Below are 26,577 nucleotides of genomic sequence, written 5' to 3'. Positions count from 1 at the left end.
GGGGCATCATCACAACTTTACACAAGTGTGTCTTTACCTCCGGGGCAGAGGCTCCGCCGAACCCCTGAGACCGACTCATCGAAACCCTGGGGTTCGATCAAACCCAGGTTAAGAACCACTGGGTTGGACAATGAATTTGGGGTTTTCTTTACCTCTTTATCTGTAAGCCATAATCATCAATATGATGGGAAACAAAAGCATAGAATATATCACTCTGTGTAATGATTTTATATAAGATATGAGTTTCACTTTTTGAGATGCAAAGTTCTTTTTCTTTTTTAGAGGTTTAACTTGTTTTTAAAGTTGACTTTAAATAAAGGCCTGGTTGTTTTTTTTCTTTCTTTCTAATAGTGGAAGTAATACTAATTTCTTCCTCCTCTTTTTTTCTCTCCAAATTATTTAGGGGAGTTTTGCAGGGTTAGATGAGGCATGTGAAGATGGCGAAGAAGAATATGTTCCAGAAACAAGTGAAGAAAGCAGTGACAGTGATGCCAGCATGGAATTACCTATGAATAAAAGTCCAAAGGATAAAATTATGTTACTCAGTCAAAACAGAAGCAAGTTTAGTATGCAAGGCCAGATTGAGTCGAGTCAAAGAATTTTTGGAAGTCATGATTCCAGAGCTGCTACATGTGAAGATGAAAGTGCATCACTGGAGGAAGCATCTGTTTTTGTTGCTCCTGTTTTGAAGAAGGAAGATGGCTCCAGAACATATGCCAAGAAACACCAATGTGTGTATTGTGGTGTACTTGTTCAAAAAATGTCAAGACATTTGATGCGCAAACACATGAATAAAGTAGAAGTCGCAAAAGCTTATAGTTTGCCAAAAAACTCAAAACAAAGACGACTCCAGTTGGATTATTTAAGAAATAAAGGAAACTTTGAGCACAATACTGAAGTTTTGGAAAGTAACAAAGGTAAGCTCATTGCATGGAAACAACCAAAGGAGAAAACAGAAGGAGACATATTTAAACATTGTTTGTACTGCTATGGACTATTCAATAGAAAGGCAATGTGGCGACATTTTCAGACTTGCAAATTCAAGCCTGAAGATAAATCTTCCAAAACGGGTAGAACAAGGGTTCAAGCATTGTGTGCTTTTGCTGAACCAGTTCCGCCAGAGTTCAGTGATTCTTACTGGCGGTTCCTAAGTGAGATGCATCAAGATGACATCACAGTTGCATGTAAGAAAGATAATTGCATCCTAAAGTTTGGTTACAGATTGTTTCACAAGAATAAGATGGTCACCCACCACCCGTACATCCGTCAAAAGCTAAGAGAGCTTGGCAGACTGCTACTTGAAGCAAAAAAGATTGCTCCTGTGAAGAGTATTAAAGACCTCATAAAGCCAGAGAAGTATGTTCAAGTTGTCTCAGCTGCAAGACGTCTAGCTGGATTCTGTGAAGAAAGTGGCAAATATCATCGACCATCTCTCGCTAGAAAAGTTGGTCACAACATACATTCTTTAGCCTTGTTCATTAAGAGTGAAGGACTGAAGAGCCAGGATAAGCAAAGTGTCAAAAATGCAGAAAAGTTTGCACAACTTTATCAAGAAAGTTGGAACTATGACATTGCGAGCCAAGCTTTAACCCAGCTTCAACAGAGGAAGTGGAATGCACCTCTACTGTTGCCTTTCACACACGATGTCCAGATTCTTCACAACCATTTGTCAGAGAAACAGCAGGAGTATTTACGTGCTTTGACAAAAGATGTCTCACAGTCCAACTGGAAGGATCTTGCCAAAGTCATTCTGGCACAAGTAATCCTTTTCAACCGACGGCGAGCTGGGGAGGTTTCCAGAATGCATTTGTCAGTTTACCTGTCGAAGGACACATCCACTGCACATGAGGATGTTAACCTGGCCCTCACAGCACTTGAACAAAAGCTTTGCAACTATTTTGTCCGGATAACAATAGTGGGAAAGAGAGGAAGAAAGGTCCCTGTTCTACTGAGTCCACAGATGAAGGAATCACTTGATACTCTTACTGAAAAGCGGGAAGAATGTGGAGTCCTGAAAGAAAATCTGTACCTGTTTGCTTTGCCGAATTCTTTCCATTACCTCAGGGGTTCAGACTGCATCAGGCAACTTGTAAGTCAATGCAGTGGCCTCAAAGACTCTACTGCTCTCACGTCAACAAAGCTTAGGAAGCACATTGCTACATTGTCAACGGTTTTGAACCTCAAGACCACAGAGCTCGATCAGTTGGCAGACTTTCTTGGCCATAACATTGCAGTTCACAGAAAGCACTATCGCCTTCCAGAAGGAACTGTACAGTTGGCAAAAGTAAGCAAAGTTCTTCTTGCATTGGAACAAGGACGTCTAGGAGAGTACAAAGGGAAGAGTCTGGATGAAATCCACCTTGATGTCAACGGTACTAATATTTACACACTTTCATACAAGAGAAATGAAAGCTTCTAACTTTGATATTTAAGGATAAATTTAAGAAATTGATATTTATAGAAGGCATGTTTTGTTAAAGATGAACAAACAGCATATTATTTGAAAATAATATAATTTAGGGTTTACATAAAAATTTTATCTTATTCTGATTTGGTTTGAGGTAAAACAATTTAAAGGTTGCTGTTTAAGTATTTATGGTTTCCTACCTTTTGTGGAATTGGTTCTTGAGTGTTTTCTCTAGTAAACAAATCTCTTCAAATGTATCTTACCATTTTAGAACCTCTTGACACGGATGAGACTTTTGAAGAAAAAGGTATGAATTTATTTGTTTCTCAATGGGAATGATCACAATAGTTTTAAACATACTAGATTACTGTATGTTAAGTTCATGTCAGCTGTAGATCATTTCAAGTTTAAATTGATTTTTTTCTTTTTTTCCTTCCCTAAAATCAATATTTCAGAAGAGCAGATAAAAGGAGCTCCTGAAGAGACACCTTGTGCTGCCACATCCAGTGGAAGTCAGAAAGCCTTGACCAAAAAGAGAGGTGAGCTTGTGAACCTACGGGAGTCAGTACTCTATTTTTTGTTTTTTTTAAATGCCACTTTTAAATAATTTAAATATTTCAAAATCTGTTCTTTTCTGTACTTAAAAACGATCATTTCAGATGAACTGATGCCAGAAGTCGTCAAAGTGACCCCTTCTACTCCCGCATCTAGTGACCGCAGTAATGAAAAGTCTGCTAAAAAGAGAGGTGAAATTAGAGAAATCCTTTTCAGTATATAACTTTATCCAATTATTGGTCCAGTTATTACTACTGTATCAATATTTTCCTCATATCTACTGTTTACTAAAATTTAGCTGACCTAAACAAGATATATTAACCCTTTTAGGCCTAAGTTTCAAAATATCATCTAGATATGTTTGTTTATTGTAAAATGCAAAGGGTTTTTAAATGTCCTGTGAGTAAATAATGTTGCCAGTTTTCCATAACACTTTTCAATTTCCAGCAGTTATTTACAATTTAGAGTCTGAGTGTTTATCAGATTAACAAGAAGAAAAAACAAAAACATAATTGTTTTCAGGTTTAGTGATCAAAAAATACAACAGATGCACACATTTACAAATTAGAAATTTAGACAGCTTTTGACACATTAACAGCATAACTTTCAGAATGTTTCTTTTGAAAATTAAACTGTCCATAAATGAAAGCTATGTACAGCCATTCTCAGTTTTTGCGCTACTGCCAGCTACAGTTTCTGTTCGGCTGCAGACACAGCAGGTCCATGTCATACTTCTCACACTTCCAACAAGTGTCATCCACCTCTGCTTCAGTTCTTCATTTTGGGTGATGAGGTGAGCAGCTTCTGTTTCTAACAGAAGCACCTTCACCATCCCCACAGCTCTTCTCTCTGATTCCCTGTCTGTGCCCTCTGCTCCTCCACTTGTGGATGGCTGACCCACACTAAAAGATAAATAGAACGCAGCCGAGAAAGATATTCATTTTGGAATGCAGCAGAGGACATTCAGCAAGGAACGCACACATGGAATCCGCACACAACCCTTACTCGGTCAGTAAGTTGTAATATGAAAACTTACTAACCGAATAGGCTGTTCTAAATATCACACTTCTAAGCAGTTGAGTAACACACATAATGAGATATAAGTAAAAACATGACGCTATACAGCTTCATTTCATTGTAAATTCTATTTGATTTGGTAAAACCTTACCTTTCTCTGTAACTAGATGTGTCTTCACCTTGATATGGTCTCAAAATTATTGTTGAACCTCGTTGGTGACTGTCTCCTACAGTCATGGCCAAAAGTTTTGAGAATGACACAAATATTATATTTTCACACGATCTGCTGCCCTCTGGTTTTCATGTGTGTATGTCAGATGTTTTCATCACATACAGAAATACAATTGCAATCATATTATAACAAAAACTTTTATTGACAGTTAGAATGAGTTAATGCAGTGAGTCAATATTTGCAGTATTGACCCCTCTTCTTCAGGACCTCTGCAATTCTCCCTGGCATGCTCTCAATCAACTTCTGGAGCAAATCCTGACTGATAGCAGTCCATTCTTGCAGAATCAATGCTTGCATTTTGTCAGAATTCCTAGGTTTTTGTTTGTCCACCCGTCTCTTGATGATTGACCACAAGTTTTCAATGGGATTGAGATCTGGGGAGTTTCCAGGCCATGGACCCAAAATCTCTGTTTTGTTCCCTGAGCCAGTTAGTTATCACCTTTGTTTTATGGCAAGGTGCTCCGTCATGCTGGAAAAGGCATTGTTCATCACCAAACTGCTCTTGGACGGTTGGGAGGAGTTGCTCTCGGAGGACATTCTGGTACCATTCTTTATTCATGGCTGTGTTTTTAAGCAAGACTGTGAGAGAGCTGACTCCCTTGGCTGAGAAGCAACCCCACACATGAAAGGTTTCAGGATGCTTTACAGTTGGCATGAGACGAGACTGGTGGTAGCGCTCACCTCGTCTTCTCTGAACAAGCTGTTTTCCCGATGTCCCAAACAATCGGAAAGGGGATTCATCAGAGAAAATGACTTTACCCCAGTCCTCACCAGTCCACTCCCTGTACCTTTTGCAGAATATCAGTCTGTCCCTGATGTTTTTCCTGGAGAGAAGAGGCTTCTTTGCTGCCCTCCTTGAGACCAGGCCTGGCTCCAAGAGTCTCCGCCTCACAGTGCGTGGAGATGCACTCACACCTGCCTGCTGCCATTCCTGAGCAAGCTCTGCACTGCTGGTAGCCCGATTCCGGAGCTGAAACACTTTTAAGAGACTGTCCTGGCGCTTGCTGGTCTTTCTTGGGCGCCCTTGAGCCTTTTTGGCAACAATGGAACCTCTCTCCTTGAAGTTCTTGATGATGCGATAGATTGTTGACTGAGGTGCAATCTTTCTAGCTGTGATAATCTTCCCTGTTAGGCCATTTTTGTGCAGTGCAATGATGACTGCACGTGTTTCTTTAGAGATAACCATGGTTCACAGAAGAGAAACAATGATGCCAAGCACCAACCTCTTTTAAAAGTGTCTAGTGGTGTCATTCTTACTTAATCATGACCGATTGATCTCCAGCCCTGTCCTCATCAACACCCACACCTGTGTTAATGGAGCAATCACTGAAATGATGTTAGCTGGTCCTTTTAAGGCAGGGTTGCAATGAAGTTGAAATGTGTTTTGGGGGATAAAGTTCATTTTCTGGGCAAATATTGACTTTGCAATTAATTGCTGTTAAGCTGATCACTCTTTATAACATTCTGGAGTATATGCAAATTGCCATTATAAAAACTGAAGCAGTAGACTTTGTAAAAATTAACATTTGAATCTTTCTCAAAACTTTTGGCCATGACTGTATTCTTACTTTTCCCCATTTTTGTTAATATCAAAACAGCTGACACAGAAGACCTCTTAGCAACTGAGCTGACTGAATTAATACCCCAAACATTAACTAATTCTCTTCTTACTGTTGACAAAGATAGTTATTAAAATATCTCATTTTAATTGTATTGTATTGGGATTATTGTACATGAAGTGTCCTCTATTCAGTTTTGTTCTACTAACGTTGTACACTAAAAAGTGCTCTTTTTATGCCCTTAGGTAATGAAAAAGTTGTGAAAAGAAACTGGACACCAGAGGAATGTGCTGCAGTAAATAAACATTTAAGGAAGTACATAGTGACAAATCGAGTTCCTGGTAAGGTTGACTGTGAGAATTGCATTGCTGCAGAACCACAAGTACTGAGTAATAGAGACTGGAAAGCAGTTAAGTACTTTGTCAAAAACAGAATAACCACCATGAGGAAAAAGTATGAGTGAAAGAGTTTCCATGAACTTCCATGAATTCTTTCATGAAGCTCTTGGATAGAAATACATGGCTAGTCTTGTTTTGTTATTGTACATTTGTTATGCTCCATTGCTACTGTTTGTAAATGTTAGATGTGGACAAAATTCGAAGTATTTTTCAGTTCATTTATCAAAATTCTGACAAAGATGGGCAAATGTTTAGAAAGCAAATTAAGTGCTAAACTGTTGAAACTGTTGAAACCACCATGAGGAGAAAATGAGTGAAAAAGCTTCCATGAACTTCCATGAATTCTTTCATGAAGCTCTTAGATCAGGGGTGTCCAAACTTTTTGCAAAGGGGGCCAGATTCGGTGTGTTAAAAATGTAGGGGGGCCGACCTTGGTGGATGTTATTTACATAGAACAGCAATATATTTAAACAAATTTCAGCAAGCCATTCTGTGTTTTACATTTGCTTTTTTATTTTAATTTCAGCGATCTTAAGCATGTCTTTTGGTTCATTTGAAACATGCATATCATATGCAATTGAATATTCACTTAACTTCACTTTTTTAACACTAACTTTTTTCTAACGATATTTACAGAATTTTTAAATAAAATTACAGAAAAATGAGCAAGTAATAGTCATATCAACAAGTGCAGGGCTCATTTGAAAGATGACGTATTAGTAAATGTTGATCAGATTTTTAAAAGTTTATTATTCTGGAGTGAAAACTGAAAACTTGTCTGAATTTCTGACTTATTTTGATCTTAAAAAACAAAAGCAAAATTTATTCAGAAACTTGTAAATGACAAGTGAGAGTCCGTCATTTAAGTTCACAACCAAGAATGTCTTCTCACACAAATACGTTGACTAGGGTTGCAACCCGTCCCGAACCGAAACGAGACGACATTTGTTCCGTATTCTACAAATGTGTATGTGTAATGCCAAAGAAGTGGTCCCCGAATACTTTACATAGTAGGCTGCCCTAGTCATTGTTTCACTCACGGTGTTGCGATATTGCGTCCAACAGCCGCAGTCTCCCCCCCCCCTCGGCCGACTTTAAATATATAGGGACTGGTCTCTTGGTAACCCTAGTCGAAGTTCCCCCCTCCCCCCATGAGACTAGGACGATGCGTCCCTTATTTTGATTTCTGACAGGTGGCAACCCTAACGTTGACCCAAACAAGCTTAGCCTTTTCTTACTAAAATGCTCCAATCTCTTGAAACATGTCCTTATCCAGCTGTCGTAAAAGTTCGCGAGAGAAAGCTGCTGGTGCCGACCGCGGCTCTCTGCGTCACACTGCAGCTCAATGAGCTCCACCTGCAAATGGTCTGAGTCACACGGGCTCCTGCCCTCTAGTGGGTAAATGAGGAACAGCATTTAGTGTGTAAGCTACGCTCTATGCAGGTAGCAGTACTGCTGCCCAATGTATTAATTCTACGTGCGGGCCAGACGTTATTGATTTTATGACAGAGGCTGCGGGCTGGATGAAATTTGACCACGGGCCGCATTTGGCCCCCGGGCCGGACTTTGGACATGTCTGTCTTAGATAGAAATACATGGCTAATCTTGCTTTGTTATTGTAAATGTGTTATGTTTCACTGCTACTGTTTGTAAATGTTAGATGTGGACAAAATTCAAAGTATTTTTTAGTTCATTTATCAAAATTCTGACAAAGAAAGATGGGTAAATGTTTAGAAAGCAAATTAAGTGCTAAACTGTTGAAATTAAATGTGCTGCTCAAAATAAAGATGGGCAAATGTTAACATAGCACATTCATATGGAGCACCAAAACTGACAAAATAAAAAATAAAAGAATAAATATATAAATAAAAGAATAAATATATATCCGACATATTTAAATAAAATATATAAATAAAATGTATATATCTGACATAAGAAATAAAATAAATATACATAAAAAAATATATAAAAATAAATATATAAAAGAATATTTATCTGGCATAAGAAACAAAAGCATAAATATATAAATAAAATAAAAATATATAAATATTTATGCTTTTGTTTCTTATGTCAGATAAATATTCATTTATATATTTATTCTTTTATTTATATATTTTTATTTATATTTATTTTATTGATTATGTCGGATATATACATTTTATTTATAAATTTTATTTATATATGTTGGGTATATATTCTTTTCATATATTTTATTTTTTATTATGTCAGTTTTGGTCCTCCATACATTCAGTGTTACAATGTTGAATTAAGATGTGTTGCTCAAAATAAAGTTTTGTTCATTGGCTACATTTGTAATGTGTCTGTTTGAAATTTTGACTCATTAAGTTAATGATTGCTAGTAAATTCTGTGTACTTTATAGTTAGCTAAAATGAATAATTCAAATATGTTAAAATATTAAAACTAGAGGTGTGCTGATCAATCGGCCACCGATCATAATCGGCCGATTTCAGTGAAAAAGTGTATGATCTGTGATCGCCGATCACGGTCTCTTGTTGCCGATCGCACAAACCGATCACCTGCTTCTCATTTCGCAGCCTGTCTGTGCAGCTGGTCTCCTCTTTCCTTCACACTGCGCAAACATGCAGCAACAAATCCTAAGCGATGTGGAACTATAACGCACTGAGTGAATGGGGAAGTTTGGTGTTGTGGCGGAAATTGAAGCAGGTCAAAATGCATCAACACAACAAAGCTAATATGGCAAAAAACAATGCCATACTTGATGGAGTTTGGCTACATCGAGGCTCACTGTAGTAAAAAAGACATATGGAGGATCAGATAGCAGGTAAAGCAGCACACAGCTACAAACACTCACCCGGATTAGCATGACGGTCAGAAAGCTAAACAAATAACCCACAAAATAATTTAAGTCTTTGAGCTGTGATGTAAGACGCTGGTTCTGCTCTCGCTGTTGAACCGCTGCTACGCTACAGGTAGTAATATTTCACAGACGGAGCTTCGCTTCTGCTCCACCTGGCAGTGACTCTCACACCGAACCTCTGCTTAAAGCTGCAGCATCTAACTTAAAAAATACATTTTACATACCTATTAAAACTTTTGTTGTCCTAACATGAGACAGATAATCTCTGGAAAATTAATCGATCTCCTCCCTGTTCTGCATAATTACTCCGCTCAGTCAGAAACAGCCACTGAGAACTAGCAGTAATCAACTAGCCGCCATGCTATCAGGAAGTTTTCATTCAGTAACTCTGGATTGTTTATTGTAATGGATCCTGTATTTGCCTTTGGATGTTAAGTTTTATACTTGAATTTTTTTGGCAATGTTGAGAGGTTTTATTTTGGCTCTTTGTATTATTTAGCCTCTTCAGAGCCTCCATATGTTATCAGTCTGTTATAGTACCAATAGCAGTACAATTTGCACAAAGCCTGTTTTGTTTAGTTTTCTTCTTGGAAAAAATTATTTAAAAAAAAGTTTTTGTCTAAATTAAGGTGAATTCATCGTTCCTTTTTCCACATAATGTAACCGGTAGTGTTTATGATAATAATAAAAAAGATAATTATGTGATCAGTATCGGTGATCGGCCCTTATGGGTGATCGGTATCGGTATCGGCAGGAAAAAACCTGATCGGCACATCTCTAATTAAAACCAGTATAACTGAACACTTGGAGAATATTAAGACTGTGACCACGGAAAATTGGCTAGAACGTGAATAAGGACAGACGTACTTAAAATGCACATTTCAATGTATACATAGTTTAGTAGACCAACGAAGACAGTTACTGTGCGGCCCAGAGCAGCCTTTGTGCTCCAGGACTGTTTTCAGTCTACAGATTGGCAGGTCTTCAGAGAGGCAGCTACTTATGAGGGAGAGGTGAGCCTGGAGGAATACACCTCCTCTGTTCTTGGCTTCATCTCCAAGTGTGCTGATGATGTCACCACCACCAAGACAGTAACCTGTTACCAGAACCAGAAACCCTGGCTTATTGCTGAGGTGAGAGCTCTGCTGAAAGATAGGGTTAGGAAATCTTAAAGGCAGACCTAACAAGAGTTAAATGTTAACAGCAAGCCCCATAACAGACTAAAAAACTTGTGTGTAGAGGTGGGCCCTGCAAAGCATAAATGTTAGAAATGTGTGTAAGGTGGACCCCGCAAAGCACAATGTTAGAAATGGGCCCCACAAGTGACCGAAAAACTGGCGTATAAAAAAAAGTTTCAAATTGTGTTTATTGAAGGTGATTTTTAGTATCAAGATTTTTTTTGGGACTTGCCTGATTTTTTTCATAGATCTAGGACATCTAGAAAGGGTGGGCCCCGCAACTCACCATTCTACTTTCGGACCCCGCGAAGTCTATAAACCATAATGCGGGTGTGTGTGTGTGTGCATTTGTTTGTAATACCTTGTGGGGATGATTTTCCTGACATGTACTACGTTGTGGGGACCAATCGCTCCTCATGGGGACCGGAGCCTGGTCCCCACGAGGGGAAACCCTGTTTTTGGGTCAGGGGTCAGATTTAGGGCTAAGGTATGAATTGAGTTTTGGTTAGGGTTAGGGTTAGGTATGTGATGGTTAGGGTTAGGAAAAGGGTAAAGGTAAGGTTTAGGCTGTAAAAATGAATGGAAGTCAATGGAAAGTCCCCACAAAGATAGCAATACAAACGTGTGTGTGTGTGGTCCCACAGGAGCTCAAAATGTGTCTGAAAACTACATAAGATATAACTTGCAAGGAGAAGAGGTGGACTTTTCAAAAAAATTTGGTCAATCTACAGCAAATTCCTTTGCATCACAGTTATTTTGGATGTGCTTTTCTTTGCAGCGAGGACAAACTATCAAACAAAACTCATGTTTCATTCATTGCAATAGTAAAATTTTCTGGAAGGTGGGAGGACCCGGGAGATGAGCGGAGGTCCCGCGCCAAGAAGGACGAGCGAAAGCTGAAAATGGAAATCAAATTGAAAAACAAAAAGGAGGCCTGACCACAAGGAGTGAAAAACTGACAGCGCAGAGCAGCTTGTGAAACAATGGCATGGGAGGTAGAAGAGGAGAGAGAGAGAGACGGGTGCAAATGAGAACTGAGTGAAACAGTGAGTGACAGACAGTCCCAAATGGGTCAGGTTTAAAACGAGGAAGAAGTCATCCGTTCTGCAGTGAGACGCAGCCGCCTCGCAGAGAACACGCAGCATCCAAAAAATAAAGAGCTTCTGTACAGCGTCCTTCAGGCTCATTCACAAGAATGGACAGCTAAAAGTCATTTTCTTCTCCTTAAACAGAGTAAGGCAGCAGAAATCTATAAAAGCTGATGTGACAAAGCTGAGCAGTTATTACAAAATAAGACGGAAAACAAAGGAGAAAATCAAGTCAATACCTCCAGATCTAGGTTACAGAAAACCAATAGCAGACGATAAAATTTACCACCTGGCTTTTTGTTTCCAGACTGAAGGCTTCGGCGAGGTCTTGCTGTGAGTCAGCACTTCATAATAAATTTCACAGCAAAACAATGGATCAAATAATGAAATAATCCCCAAAATGCTTTCTAGCAATCAAACATATCATGACTTAAATTCTGCTGGGGGTGTTCCAGTTAATTAGTGAGGCTCCGATCATTTAGTCGCATTCAGTTCTAACAAATTCCCAGGGTAAAGCATTTGTTTCGAAAGAATTATATAATTAGTTTTTTTTTTTTTTTAAACAAATTAGTTTAATGAATAAATTAAAATAAATATTTAATCAGGTTCTGAACTGGCTGTTTTAAATTATGCTACAATTTCTTAAACGAGTTGTGCTTATATTATAAATTTAGCATGTTTCTCTGGATAAGTGCTTCGTCTCAGTTCTACAAATAGAATTTTTTTTTAAAAATAACCAACTTAAGTTTAACTGACAAAACTTTCTAACTGTAGTATTTGTCATGACGGAAACAGAGAAGGAAGTTATGTGGTTGTATAATACATTTGACGATTGTAGCTTTAGTTCACCTCTAAAGTACAGTCAATGTTTTTTTATAAATAATAATAAAAAACTCGATATGTTTATTTTATATATTGTAACAGTTTAATATGAATACAATAATAATTAGCCTCTTGACGGACAAAGAATAAATTGATAGAGATTTTGCACTTGATGCGTTACTGTTGGTACCAAACAACATAAGTTTATCCAGAAATTGATGATCTATGCACAGTTATCTTTCAGGTGTGCAGAGAAGAATAAAAAGTTCCAAAAAAGAAATTAAAAAATCCAGTCAGCAGCAGCTTTATTGTATGAAAATGTCTTGATGATGCAAAAGCAGGGAAAAAAACCCCACATAAAACCAAATGTACACAATTATAGATAAGGGAAAATGTTGCCTGGTCTTTAGTTCAGCTGTGACATTTAGATGTTGGGATCAGAATTTGGTGTAAACATCAAATCACAAATCCAATCTGAACAGTATCAGACTGGTAACAGCGATGAAAAGCTACGGCGGATATTTTCTCACCAAACTTTGGGTCCCTAAGTACCAAATTAACACAGTTTAAATGCCACAGCCTACCAGATTATTGCTGCTGACCTTAATAGCCGCAGGAAAGGACAGTAAACTCTGATGGTTACTACCACCAAGATAACACGCCATGTTACAAACCTCTAACCATCTCAACTGATTTCCTGAACATGATGATGCATTCATGGTACTGAGGGTCTTCACAGTCACCACATGTCAAATCCCTTCAGGATGTTGTGGAGCAGAAGATTTCTATCAAGACATGCAGCTGACAAATTTGCAGCAATGGTCTGATGTTCTAAAGTTAATTTGGACCAAAATCTCAGAGGGACGTTGCTTTTTTTTTTTTTTTAATTTATTTAAGGAAAAGCAATTTCATAATGGCTTTGGGGAAGATATTATGGAGCATTCACCATCAAGAAGTCTTTTGCAAAGTTAAATCACCACAAACATTACACATTTGGGCAGCTCTGCCGTCTACTGAAGTCTCCAGGCTGGCAATTAAAACAAATCGGTGCATAGACACTGGTTTTCTGCTTCAAAATGTTCGGAAAACTGACGTGACATTGACACAGTTTTATGCTACCTGAGACAACAACGTTGTGTGAGTGATGCTGCATACAGAAGACTTTCCCATTTTCCACACTGCACACACCTCTGTCGTGACTCTCAAAGCAAAGTGGAAGCAACAGGATGGCGCAATACAGAAGGAACTTTACAACACTTAGGCACTGATGAGGATGTTTTGACTTGATAAAAGGGACGGGAAGTCAGCAAATGCTTTGTTTGGAGGAAGCAGCAAGTTTAGTTACTGCTGCAGAGCTGCAGATGAGTAAGAGGAGATGTGGTCTCGGACTGCCTGCGGTGATGCTGAGAGTTTTCTGAAAGAGTCCCAACATGAGAGGAGGCAGAGTTAAAAGCATGGCTCTCTTTCTGTCTCGCCCAGCAGTGCACTCGCCTTCCAACACCCAGCTGTGTTTGTTTGCCATGAATTAACAGCCAACAAGAGTAGACATGCTCACTCGATGTTACCAGAAACCCTCCACAACTAAACAGGAGTCAACTATTAAAATGGCTGTGAAATCAAATGATTTATAATTAGCATCAGTCAAAATCCTTTTTATTTACCCGCATCTTGCTGTTGTATTTTACACTTAATCCTGTATTAAAGCCTCCAGGAACCGTTTCACAGCTACCTTTAAATGTCTTTGATTCGTGATCATCTCATTGATATAATTACAATATTTCTCTCTCATACGATAACAGCTGGCAGAATGCTAAAGGGAAACCCTGAGCGAGCGCTGCAAGTGTGGTCTGGTTCAATCTTAACCCCACTCACAACTATGTCACGGATCAAACAGCAACAAGGTACACAGGAGCAGGTGGGGGGTTTCTGAATGCCAAGCGGCCACTGCTGCTCAAACAGATGTTAGAGCTGCACCGCTTCTGAAATCTGAAAATCTCTCCCACTATCGGCAGCACAGGCCCCCGCTGACACCTATCAGCCCCACCACACAGGAGCCCAATAATCACATTATCAGAGATTAATGTATTAGTATTTGTTGTTTTCTTGCTGTTGTCTCCACTGGGATTAAATCAGGCATTAAACAACAATGACCATGTACTTGTTCAAAATTCACCACACCCTATGAATCTTTAAGCCACAACAAAGTAAAGTGTTCTTTGTGTTCTACTTAAAAGAGGAGCTTTATTTTTATATTTTAAGCAGGATGACTTCATGTGAGGACCGTTGAAACAAAACTCATTGCACCAGTTTGCCAAAGCTAAAATACCAAAAGCAACACTTGCCCAAAAACATCTTGTCTATTAACCTATGAATCATACCAGAAACTGGAACGGGTCCACTCGCAAATGACACGTGAGGCTCCAGGCGAGCCGCTTGTTCTTATAAAAGCTGACGTTGTCTAAGAGTACACTCGGAAATATCCAAAACGGATGCCTTGGACACAAGCTAAGAAAGCATGCAGGGAGCGTGACCTTATGGGAAATGGAATACAGAAGGCTTTTTATAATAGTTTAGCTGAAAGCAAGCATGTTTATGTAAATGCTGGTATGAACTCAGGGAACATAAACCTACAAACAAAGCATTTCTATACACCTAGTTAGTAAATTACTAGTCTGCATGTGAATAGTCTATTCCAGTGGTTCCCAAACTTTTTCTTCTGCGCCCCCCCAGTGGTTTCCAAACATTTTCTGCGCCCCCCCTATGGATTACAAATGGCTGTCTGGTTGAAACGACGCGTGTGACGGGGGAGCGGGGCGGGATGAATGTACGTAGCTGAAAATAGACACCAACATCGGTAGCCTAAAGGTACTTGTTAAACTTAAGGTTCTGTATTGATATTAGCTAGTCATCTTTTAGCTAACATTACCTGCATCCAACAGCTTTACTCAACTCAGTCGGTTAGTTTGGAGGGAAAAACTGAAAAGTTTTTTGCGTTTTGCTGGTTTGCTGCCGTGATTCTAACACAAACCTACGTAGCTCCGCACAGCAGCAGCAGGTCTCCTTCACAGGTGGAAACCCAGCGCGTGCGTCGTAGCGCTCATGTTGCGTTTAAAGGCGGCTCGGAAAAACAGGTTACAACATGTTAACAACTGATTAAACAGTTTTACATGCTGATAAAAGTGACAAAGGACACAAATATGGGAAGTGTGGAAGCCTCTACTGTATCAAATTGACATAGGAATAACAGAGAGTTGGCCATTCTAAGGTAAAAACCCAGCGCATACAGTGTTCATGTTTTGTCTTTTTTTTCATCCAGACGGCTTCCCGCGCGCCCCACAGTTTGGGAACCTCTGGTCTATTCTAAGGTTTAAAAAAGTTGTGATGTGAACAACTGAGATTTGCTGAAGATCATCATCATCATACATACGCATTTATTTGTGCAGAATCCCATAGAGGCTAGTGTCTGCTGCAATGTATCAGTAACATCCACCGTTACAACTTGTCCCTTAAACATATTATTTCTAATTTATTTCACCATTAGATGAAAGTTTTGTTAGTAAACCCACCAAGACAAGCCAGTGGCCAATCATCTAATCTGATAAACCAGATAAGGAGAAGGAGGAGCATTAATCAGAGAAGCCCATTCATAGCTCTCTGGTGACAGGACACGTGTCAGTTGTGCACTCCAAACATTATGGACAAGAAGAAAGCCCTAAAATCTCCCGCTTGCACTTTGCCACAAGCAAGTTTTAGCTTATGGCTTGTCAAAAGGCAACATGTTTTGTAGAAAACTAATATTTACATATGTGAAAAAACTGTTTTTAACCAGATTGACATTATTTGTGCTTCCTCAGATGGCAGCATGTCATCAATAACACGTTTCCCATCAGAGAAATGAGCTCGATTCATCTCAGTCACACTTAATTATTTTGTACATTAAACAGCTGCGTTTAAAGTGGTTTCACACCAGTGGGCTGCTGACAATTTTTCCCCAAAGTAAGTGGTCCAAAGAATACAAAGCGCTTTAATTGACGTCTTAATTCCTCCCACCTCGTCCGCTACACACACAAACACAAACCCAGAAGGTAACTAGATTCACTGATATTAAAACAAAAAGGCTGCTTTCAATGCCGCCTCATGAGAGAGGGAAGAGACTCGTTCTGTGTGGTCGACGGCGGCCATCACCGTGTTGTGAGGTCAGAAAAATTGTCACTTAATCTCAACTTGCAGCTGCAGTGGGACTGCTTCGCAGCACCGTCAGAGGATAAAAATAAGATTCATCTGCAGCGGCGCTCAGAGGAGGACCTCAGAGACTTCCCATGACACTGGCAGCAGAACTACCTCTATTCACCACAGGAAACTAGAAGAAATTCACTGCTCCATTTATTTTAAGGTGGAATATCAAATATAATGTGAAGTTGAAACAACACAGAGCTTGTCCTGAACCTCCGTCCCATTTCAGCAAGGATCATTTACCCGCTATAGGTTGTAATGACATCAGCAGGTAATCCAGGCACAGCCACCTTCTTGGTGATTGTAGCACTGCTGATGGCCGTATATAGCGAGGCATAGTGTGTGTAGAACTTGCTGTACTGTCAAATTCTGTTATTAGAGCGACTTGGCAGAGCAACACTGAGCCGAAAAAGAGATTGAGGCGATATTAAACTTGAAGCAGGTTTTTGTTGGTTGTACCAGGGTGGATAAGAAATAAAAGAACTTTACAGGCATAAAAGTGTGAAAAGAATCCTTTAAGATGAAGTGGCATTCAGGCTTATAGGTCTGTCTGTGTGATGAATGGTGGCTCCTGTTTAATCAATTACATTTCATACCACATAATTCCAATGACACGCCCTCTGTCAGAGGTCAGTCTGCTTCATCTGGGCTCAGAGGGACAATTTTACACACATACTGTTCCTGCGCTGTTGTTTACTCATGTAGGTAAGTTTTTAAAGTACTCAGCTAAGAGGTGCACCAATGAGCTTTGGCTCTGACGTTGCACTGACAAAGTTAACGCGCTGCCAGTTCTTAGAGAGCATTCTGGTTTGCTAAACCCAAAGATTCTGCTAAAATTGATGATAAATTAACACTGCATAGTCAAGTAAGTTGAGAAAATTCTTATTTTTTGGATGCAATATTTGCCACATTAGTTAATTTATCAAGCCATGTTTTCTTTTTTTTTTTTCTTGCCAACTGTGGCAGGTTGTGTCCTCCATACATTTTGTCATCACACTACATCTGCATCTCTTTGTTAGCTGTAACCTTCACATGCATGAGGACATTCAAATCAAAACCTAAAGTGTATCAGATCCTACAGAGACAACAGGAACACTTTTTTATATATATATATACTACAAATGACTTATGTGCTCCTGTTTGAAAAATATTCCAGGAGAAAAAGTTATCCCTTCAACTAATAATAATTACTTGACTGTAACATCTTTAGAAAGATTTTGCATCGCAAACATTTGAACCCCTTTTGAAATCAGAACCAGCATTTCACACCTTTTTGTGATGCCTTTTAGAAATAAGCTCATTACATTGGAGCCCTCTGTCAAAGGCATTTAAACAGACGGTATGAATCCAGGCAGCAGAAAGCTTACGTTTGCAGCCACCGGATTAATCTGCTCAAGTGTAAATAAATGTGAATTGGATTGATAAAATTAAGCTCACACAGCTGCACAAATAGAAAAATATCACAAATGCACAAATGTAGGAATACTGACAACCTAATGGTGTAATAATTACTAGTAGATAAAAAAGATACTACCCAAAATGAGAACTTTCAGTTTGTATGTCTTAAGTTAATCTTAGAATAAATCATCTATATTTCAACAATAATTATGATGAAGGCAGGAAGTGCACGAGTTAGTAACTTGACTGATGGGAAACCTTTTGTTTATGAACAATAAATGCAGAATCTCTGTCATCCAGGAAGATTCACAAGCTTAAAGTTCACAAACACCAAGGTTTGGGTTATGTAAAAAATGGACCACACACATGTTTTAGTCTTCAGTGCTGAAAGATGCCTAATTAGAAATATTGAATATTAGAATTCAATGAAAAGGTGCATCAACAGGTATGTGTGCACATATATCCAACGAGGTCATTGCGCCTTTTTTTCCTTCCAGCTAATGTTTTTGTTTAGAACATGCGCATGAATTTTCTCTGTTTCCAATGGTTCACTGATTATCTAGGTGTATTAAAGGGGCAGAATTATGTATTTTTCAGGTACATAGTGCCATTTTATATCACAATAAGGTAACTATGTTACCTCCATTCATTATTGTGCACAATTAGGAGACTGCAGCTTCATTCCAGGAATGTTTTTGATGAGGAAATAACGTGAAATAAAGTAAAAAAAAAAAAAAAAAAGGAATGGAAAACATAAATACGCAATATCTTCCGCTTTTAACACTTCAAGTTCTACTGTAATGCAGTGTAGATTTAAAGCTTTTGCTTGTATTTGTACGTAAACTTACCAGCTTCCGTTGACACCAACCACAGACGCCACAAAGAGCCACCAGCCAAACCGCACAAACTGTCACTGCGAGGGAGACCAGGAACACACTGAGGGACACCGAGCCTGGACACACAACAACACGTAAGAGAGGAAAAAGATCAGTGATGTCTTTTTTGGGGGGTGGGCAGGGGAGACATACAGGTGCTTAAGATGAAAAACACGGGTTGATTACATGCCACTGTAAATGCTGTCAAACGGAAAGCGCCTCAAAATAGAGCTGCGCCTTCTCCCCTGCACGATTAATTGAATCGCCAAGCTGGGCTGCCTTTTTTTTTTCCTTTTTTTTTTTTCCACATTCCATCGTAAGCTGAGAAATACAATCTTACTGGCCTCCGTGCAGGAGCATTTCAATACCTTTTCAATACGGACCTGAGGCAGGCATCAGTCAGTCGCACACACGTCACTGTCATGGTGTCGAGGCTTGTTAACTGACAGGCTGAGAGTGAAAGGGTGGGGTGTGGGTGGTGGGGCGGATGGGAGGCTGGGGTGACAATGCAAGAGAGCTCATGATTAATGGGCAGCAGAGGATGCCCAGGGAGTGTGGTGGCTCTGGAAGACTCATAAAAATCACCATCCACTGCTTCCCCTGGTGTGTGGAATTTTTCAGAATCCACATTTTAATATCTTCGCTTTGGATGACGGAGATGCTCAGCCTAAATGATGGGGGAAAGATGCTAATATGTTGAAATTTGGGATTTCATTACCCAACAGTTCCTAAATAAATAGCAATATGCCAGAGCACACTTCCAAGACCGCTCAACGAGAAAAACTGACAAACGGCTCAGCCTTCCTACACCAACTGGGTCTGTTCTCGTTTCCCCAACAGCTATCTCTCTCTCCCTGTCTGTGCTTGTCACAACTGGCCTTTTCATCATACTTCTCCATTCTATCTTTGCGTTTATTCTCCTCCTCGCCAAGACCCGTGGGAGCAGATTAGCTCAGAAAGGAGCAAAGAGCGGCAGTGAAGTTGTTTTATGTGGGAAAGCTGCCTCCTTCTCTTCAGCCTCAGCTACTGTTTCAGAGCCAGTGTGAGCCCACTTCAGAAACCATGACCCCGCACAGACCGGCACAGAACATGGATGAAAAAAAAAAAAAAAAGAGGAGGAAAAAATTAATGAGAAGCACACAGCGATTAGGCTACTAGATCCAAGCAAGCTTCCCCAAGAGCAAAAAGACTTTTAGTTTGCACTAAATACAACAAATAGGAAAAAATAGGACACAACTCTTTGCTGGAAGAAGTTTTTTTTTCTCTCTCTCTTGTATTACGCACACAGCTTAATTTCACCAAACTCGGATCCAGAACTGCACAGCATTCTGGGAGATGTAGGCAAAGAAAGGGCTTTAGCCGCTCAGTCTCTCATGGCCAGCTGAACAAGGCTTTTGGCATCAACTAACTCACTCACTGTTTGGTTGCATAGCAACTCACTCACTCTTTGGTTACCTAGCAACAACCTGCTGAGTAACTTGCGGCAGTAGTTTAAGATTTCGCCACCATTCTGCATAACTGCCTAATAATAAACAACAACAATGTGGAGTGAAAATCATGGAAAAAAGAGGAAAGGTCACACCACCAATATGGAGTATTTCAGAAATTTAAAACGAAAAATGTATCGATATTTATTAATACTAACTGACATGAAATTCTTACACTGTGATATGTTTTTAAGCCACATTGTCCATCCCTATATTTTCATAATGTTTACCCTCTACTATATTATCATGACATTCTCATACCAAACCTGTTAGTCCATTAAAAGCTTGTGGACTTTTTACACTTTTTTTGTCCTGCTGGGTTTTTTAAGCTGGAAATGACTTAAATGTGAGTGAGTTAGTATTGTTATCCGCTCCTTTGTTTGGCTAAAAATGTTCCATTGTCATTTTTTTCCTCTATAAATCTTCTGGCCTTTCTGTAACTCTTTCGTCATCTTCTCCATCAGCATGTAAACCTGGTCCTTCTTCCAATCCATGAGCAGTGTTGGAACTCCTTCACTCAGTGGATTTTGTCTTTGTGTTTCTCTTATTGTTGGATTTATGATTTTGGATTCCCTGCTTTGGGTTTTTGTTAAGTGAAATAAAGCTTTTGTCCAAGTCTTAGTCTGTAAGCCTGCATTTTGCATCCTTCCAACATTCCTCACTGCTTTAATCCAATATTTTTATGATATATTATATATGCCTATTTTTCATGCTTGTTTTACATCCACAGTGAGTGATTATAACTGAATGTGCTTGGGAATAAGTGATAACACATTCTGTTATATCTCTGCTGCCTCATTACCAGATGGGAATTCGATATTTACTGAAGACCTACTTATGTTTTAGGCAAACTTTCAGATGCCATCCACTGAGTAAAGCCTAAATAAATGCTCTTGTTGACTTTTAAGATGTTGACTGTTATCAGATCCACTCAGACAGCTCAGTCACACAGACTGTCTTACTCTGCATAAGCAGAATCTTTGGAGATATAAAAAAAAAGAAAAGAAAAACCTCCAACAGTAAATGCTGTTTTCTAAGCAGAATCTTAATTGTAACTAAATAGGTAACATGAGATGACTTGCTCCTCTGTGTTCGTTATATTATGGCCGGTGTTTATTCATCATAACAGCATCTACCAACTGTGTTTTGAAGGTAGATTGCACAGTTGCTTGGCAGGCAAGCGTGAATTCACACATTTAACTAACGTGCACATTTATTTCAATGACACCATTCAGCTGGTTAGGAGCAAAAACAGCCAGTCCTCTTAGGAAAAAGGGTGAGCATTTTTTTTATTTTTAGAAAAGACATCAGACTTATATAGTGATTTATTATTTTAAAGCAGATGAGAATTAAAAATTTACAGTAATAGAATGAACTTGTGTATTTTTCTGTGGAACAAAACTTCAAATTGTAAACCTGTCAATTTGCAATCTAAAATATTCTTTAAAAAAATTAAATTCAGCTTGAGAGGCTGAAATACCGAGGTGCAATGCTACTTGAGACACAATTGTCTAGTGTTTGCAAATCAGCCAATCCCAGAGCATTATTAATTTTACTTGGTGCTGATTGGTTTTAACCGCCAAGTGTGAAAATAAAGAAGATTTTAGATATTACTTGTTCTGGAAACAAAAAGTGTCCCTTTGCTAAAATTAATCCATATTTTGATCGGATGGGATTAAAAACATTATCTGGAAAAATTTTCCAGCATTTGCTTGAACTGGGCCTAGAGCAAATAATGGTGGTTATTATAACAGCAACTGTGTGCAAAGCTACTAAATGCTTTTAAAGACCAAGGTTTTGTATTGCCATGTATTTTGCACTTCAACAACGAGAACAACCAAGCTGTTGGTTTGAACGTAAAGAACTTGTCTGACCTAAAGCCTACAGAGTTTTGGGGATAAATTATAGCGAACACTGCAAACCAGGCCTTCTCGTCCAACATCAGTGCCTGACTTTTCAAATGTGGTTCTGGAAGAATGGTCAAAAATTCCTGCAAAGAAACTCCAAAACCTTGTACAAAGACTTCCCAGAAGAGCTGAAGTTGTTTCAGCAGTAAAGAGTGGACAGTAATCAGAGTAAACTAGATGGTTTAAGACATGGATGCCACTCAAGTGGATGAATACCTTTGGGAATACAGTATATTAACCGTATGATCTATGATCTGAGAAGGCCATCGGTTTAGGCATCCCAGAGTAGTTACTGTGAGAAATTAAGGGACTTCTCAAACGTGCATGAATAAATCAAAGTAAATCAAACATTTTAACATAATTCAAAGATAAAAAAAACTCCATCAATTTTGCACAATCAAATAAGCAGAAAACAACGGCCTCCATATGACAGCGCTGAAGAATTAATTGTGCATTGCAAGTTAAAGAAATACTGCGGTCCAGTCAGCTAAATCTATGGAAACCACAGTTTCATATTATTTTTGCTTGCCTCCACTAAAAGATCCAGGTGTTCCGATGTTGCGAAAATGTGCAAGCTGTTCTTAACACTAATATTTTTTTTCTAGACTTAGCAGAAGTCAGACATTTTACAAACCTGAGGGATGTGAAAAACAATGGAGATTAACTTCTAGATAAAAAGCAGAAGGAGTAGAGTCTCTCTGGTCAATGGTTTAGAACTGCCAACCTCTACAATAAGTGAAGCCAGACAAAGGAGACAATGCAATCATCTCTAGAACGCAACAGAATGACATTTTACTTATGACTGGATTAAAAATGCTATTTAAAAGAAGAGATAGAAGATTTCAGATGTTTTCTGTGGTGCCTCAGGAATCCAGCAATGCTCTCAATGCAGAAACATAAACACAATACTATCTTTGTTCATCCCCCGACTACAAATGAAGTTGACCCAGCCGAGTAAACACACTTTGATCGTACTCCCCTGACCTTTATCTGATTGTAAAGTTACAACCAGCATAACATTCATTACAAGCGTCTTGTCCATTATTTATCTGTCTTTACTTTTGCTCAGACAGCCGGCAGAAGACGAGCTCCAAGTATGAGAGGGTCCGTAAAGCTCAGCCTTTCTCCTGGATGATGAATATCTCTGTTCACAGATGTTCAAAAATAGCCTCTGTGGTCTGCTTGTGTATTCTGAAAGCAGGTCAATAAAGTCGAGTCCATTAGAAAGCATGGCATTAGCACGGGTAGCAATGAATCTTAAGCAAGTAGAGTCGGACTGTTGCGAAGCTCTGGGCATGTGGGAGAGGCAGTCGGTGCTGAGTGGCTCAGTGATGAATGTTTGGATGTGTCAGGATCCATGGAAGCCAGCAGCTGATGTGCAGCCATCAAGCCCTGCGTTTTCTCTGAAGGTCAGAAGGTGGGGAGGTGGCAGGTGGTTAGGAGAGAGTTTATGAGCTGTGTCACTCATATGGCTTTCAACTGAAAAGGTGTATTTAAAGTAACAGACAGTTCCACTCTGCTTCCCATTTCATGGTTCCCTTTTTTTTATATATATATAGCCATCTGTAGCGTGCAAAACTTGGCTAAAGGAATAAAAGGAAGGAAATACACTGTGTGGAGGTATTAGAGATGTATTCAAATCTTCTATGGCTGTGCAGAAAAAAAAACTGCATCATTAGAGGAAGAAAAGCATGCAAAACCTCTAGCTAGCACGGCGCTCAGGAAATTAAATTTATCCTTCCCGCTGCACACAACTCATAGCTTGAAATACTTCAGCAGGTGCAGCTTTGGAAGGGTGAAAGGTTAAAATGGTTGTTTGCATTCTGAATATGTAAACAGAGAAGCAATATTCTAACATACACATAGCTTAAGCCAGCACTGTAAAAAAAATCACAGCAAAGGGAGGGCGCTGCATCTCATCTGCAACGGCACTACTTGGTAAAAAATGACAAGTGAGGTGAACAAGCCATTGAAGCCTTTGATCAAAGGCCTTTAGAAGTCAGGCCACTCTTGAACTTGAAAGTCACTTGCTTGTTTTAGATTTCAGTGGCTCTCTCTTTTATATGCACATAAAAGAGGAAATAAATGGCTCTGTGTACCAGGGCAAGTGCTTCCAATGATGCTGCAAATGAGCTTGTAATAAACCCTTCTCACTGAAGAGGAAAACACAGACCGAATTCATGCAAGAGGTTAAGTGTGGACAGTCAACAAGAAAGGTGGAGCCCACGTGTGAAGTTGTGACTGGCATTGGATTCTCCCCCAGTGTGGTAAACTCTGAGTAAACATACCATGGCTTCATGTTGTTTAGGTAAATAAAATATATAACATCATTTAATTATGTGTTTTAAAAAGCAAAAATGTTATTTGTTCATACTGCTGCTAAATATTACAAAACGCATTCATTAAAAATGACCAATTTCCCCTTGATCAGTGAAAAACAGAAAAATCCAAAAGAATTTCCTGTTCATCAAATGCACCAAAAGTAATAGTTGGTACTGTTTTTGTTCTAATAATACATTCCTCAATCATATTTATATAAATAAATATATACATTTATTTAGATTTAGTAAAATGTTTTCTTTCTTCCCATGTAGGCAGGAAAAATTATAAAATGTGTTATGCTGCAACTAAACAAGAGAAACTTAGGACATTTTATGCAACATGCAGTTTTCTGTTGCGCAACAACTGGGCGTGCAACTGGGCGCATTTATTTATTTATTTAAAAACATATTTAGGGATCAACTGGTGGTGAAGGTCTCTACCAGTGTCACCAAGTGTCCAGATAATTGTTAAACACATACAAACATAGTTTAAAGCACCTGTTTGAAAGCTGCAGCACTCATACTTAGTAATTATTTGAAATATTTAGATATATATGTACAAAAGTGATGCTTCAGTGTTGTTACTCAACTAGTGTAGCATAATGTAATTCCACACTATTTAAATGAAAAGCAAATAACACTGCAACCAGAGGTCAATGACATATGCTTTAATGCATAAATCCAGATAATTTACAGTCAGAACAAGAAAGCTCAGATTTAGTGACCATCATAATCAACAGGTTAAAGCTCTAGGAAAAACAGAAATGAGTATTTAAAAAAAAGACTTGATATCTCTAGCATTAATGCCAAATCTGTCTATCTTGCAAGATAAGCAAATGAGCTGCTGGCTTCTTTGGCCAGTCAACTACCAGGGTTGTGTTACATTAACCCAAAGAAAACTAGCAATTTCTTTGTCAAATCAATAAATAATTTCAAACAGGACCCACATGATGACAGCTTTAAAACTGTACTTTTATAAAGCATTGGTATATCTTGATAGCAATAATTGGCTCATGCCCATTTATGACATTAAGCATTGTTGTGACTGTGCAGATGTGATCTGGTCCCCATGGAGTGATCTCAGGCCCAATGACATGCAGGTACCAGCCCTCAGGGGGGAGAAAAAGCTTTGCTAATTGGACAGGCGGATCTGGAGCAGTGTCCAGTCATCAAAACTGCCAAAGCATATCTGTGTGCTGTAAGTGAGGACTGTGCGGCTCAAGAGATCTGGATTCAAAGCTCGTAGCCTATAAGTAACTTCAAAGAGCCTGCTTCTTCTATTTGAGCCCAGGTTCTGCACTTTGTGTAGCCACTGATCGGCAGGGTAAACCTCAGATGTCACTCCTTGGTCTCTTCTGCCTCAGGAGCAGAAACGGGATGTTTCAGCAAAATTTTGTTTACCCGCAGCTAAAGCACGATGCTGAGTTTTGCAAATGTGTTCCGACTGCTTTCTGGTTCAATTTTACACAGTGGATTTTTTTTTTTTTTTTTTTTTTCCGTTTGGAGTCTGAGGATTAATACATAGCTGATTGCAATCAGCAGATTTGAATTATTTCTGCTGTACTACATTGAGCTGCAAATGCAAGAGCAACCTTAAATGAAATTTTCTTCTTTTTTTTGTGAAAAACTAGACATCTATTTTAGATTAAGGTAAGAAACGTGTCAAACTGACGTGGTGGCATTTAATTTACCGATCTTCTCAAAAACTAACCTGCTGCTCTGACATTCGCTCTACATTATAGCTGTAACATTGCCATTCCAGCACAGTTCAGTGGGCATTTGCTTTCTTCCAGACTGCCATTTTTTGCTCTGATCACAAATAAACTGACAGGTTCCCACTGCAGGCGGTCAAAAGTGCAAACCATTTGAATTATTATCAGGATGGGAGGAAAAATGTGGCACATTTTTCTAAGAAGCTCGAAGCTTTAAAAAAAAACTCAAAGATGTAGACCATCTTTATAGCATCACATTCAAAACAATCGGACGCAAAAAGAACCCATCTTTTGGTGCAATAGCATATTCCCACCCTGCAGTTCTTACAGTTCTGGGGTTTGTTTGAACTCCTCCATCATTTTCTCAGTTTAAGATCATAAAGGCCTCAGTTACATTCATTTTTTATTTTCACTACTATTTTTGCTCCACTAGATAAGCATACTAAAAGTAAAGTTAGAACTAGTTTATTTCCCTTTCTTGTGGTTGTGTCTTATGCTACTGATATAAAATGTTCATTTGAGCGTTTTATTTCAAATGGTGCAATGGT

At 38.9% G+C, this 26,577-nt stretch overlaps 1 protein-coding gene across 1 annotated transcript in view; it reads right to left on the bottom strand.

Moving 5' to 3' along the window:
• Positions 1–26,577, bottom strand: part of LOC148158649 (synaptotagmin-7-like) — an 83,388-nt gene that overhangs the window by 20,218 nt on the left and 36,593 nt on the right. The window contains exon 2 of the mRNA XM_088006239.1: positions 18,576–18,679. Coding sequence (XP_087862365.1) covers positions 18,576–18,679 — 104 coding nt within the window. The remainder of the gene's footprint in view (positions 1–18,575; positions 18,680–26,577) is intronic.

Source organism: Poecilia mexicana, unplaced genomic scaffold (genome assembly GCF_051168715.1).
Source record: "Poecilia mexicana isolate PSO_F unplaced genomic scaffold, ASM5116871v1 scaffold_6, whole genome shotgun sequence".
In the NCBI taxonomy this organism is placed as follows: domain Eukaryota; kingdom Metazoa; phylum Chordata; class Actinopteri; order Cyprinodontiformes; family Poeciliidae; genus Poecilia; species Poecilia mexicana.
Note: the sequence above shows the minus strand (reverse complement) of the source record. Positions and strands in the feature narration are given on the sequence as shown.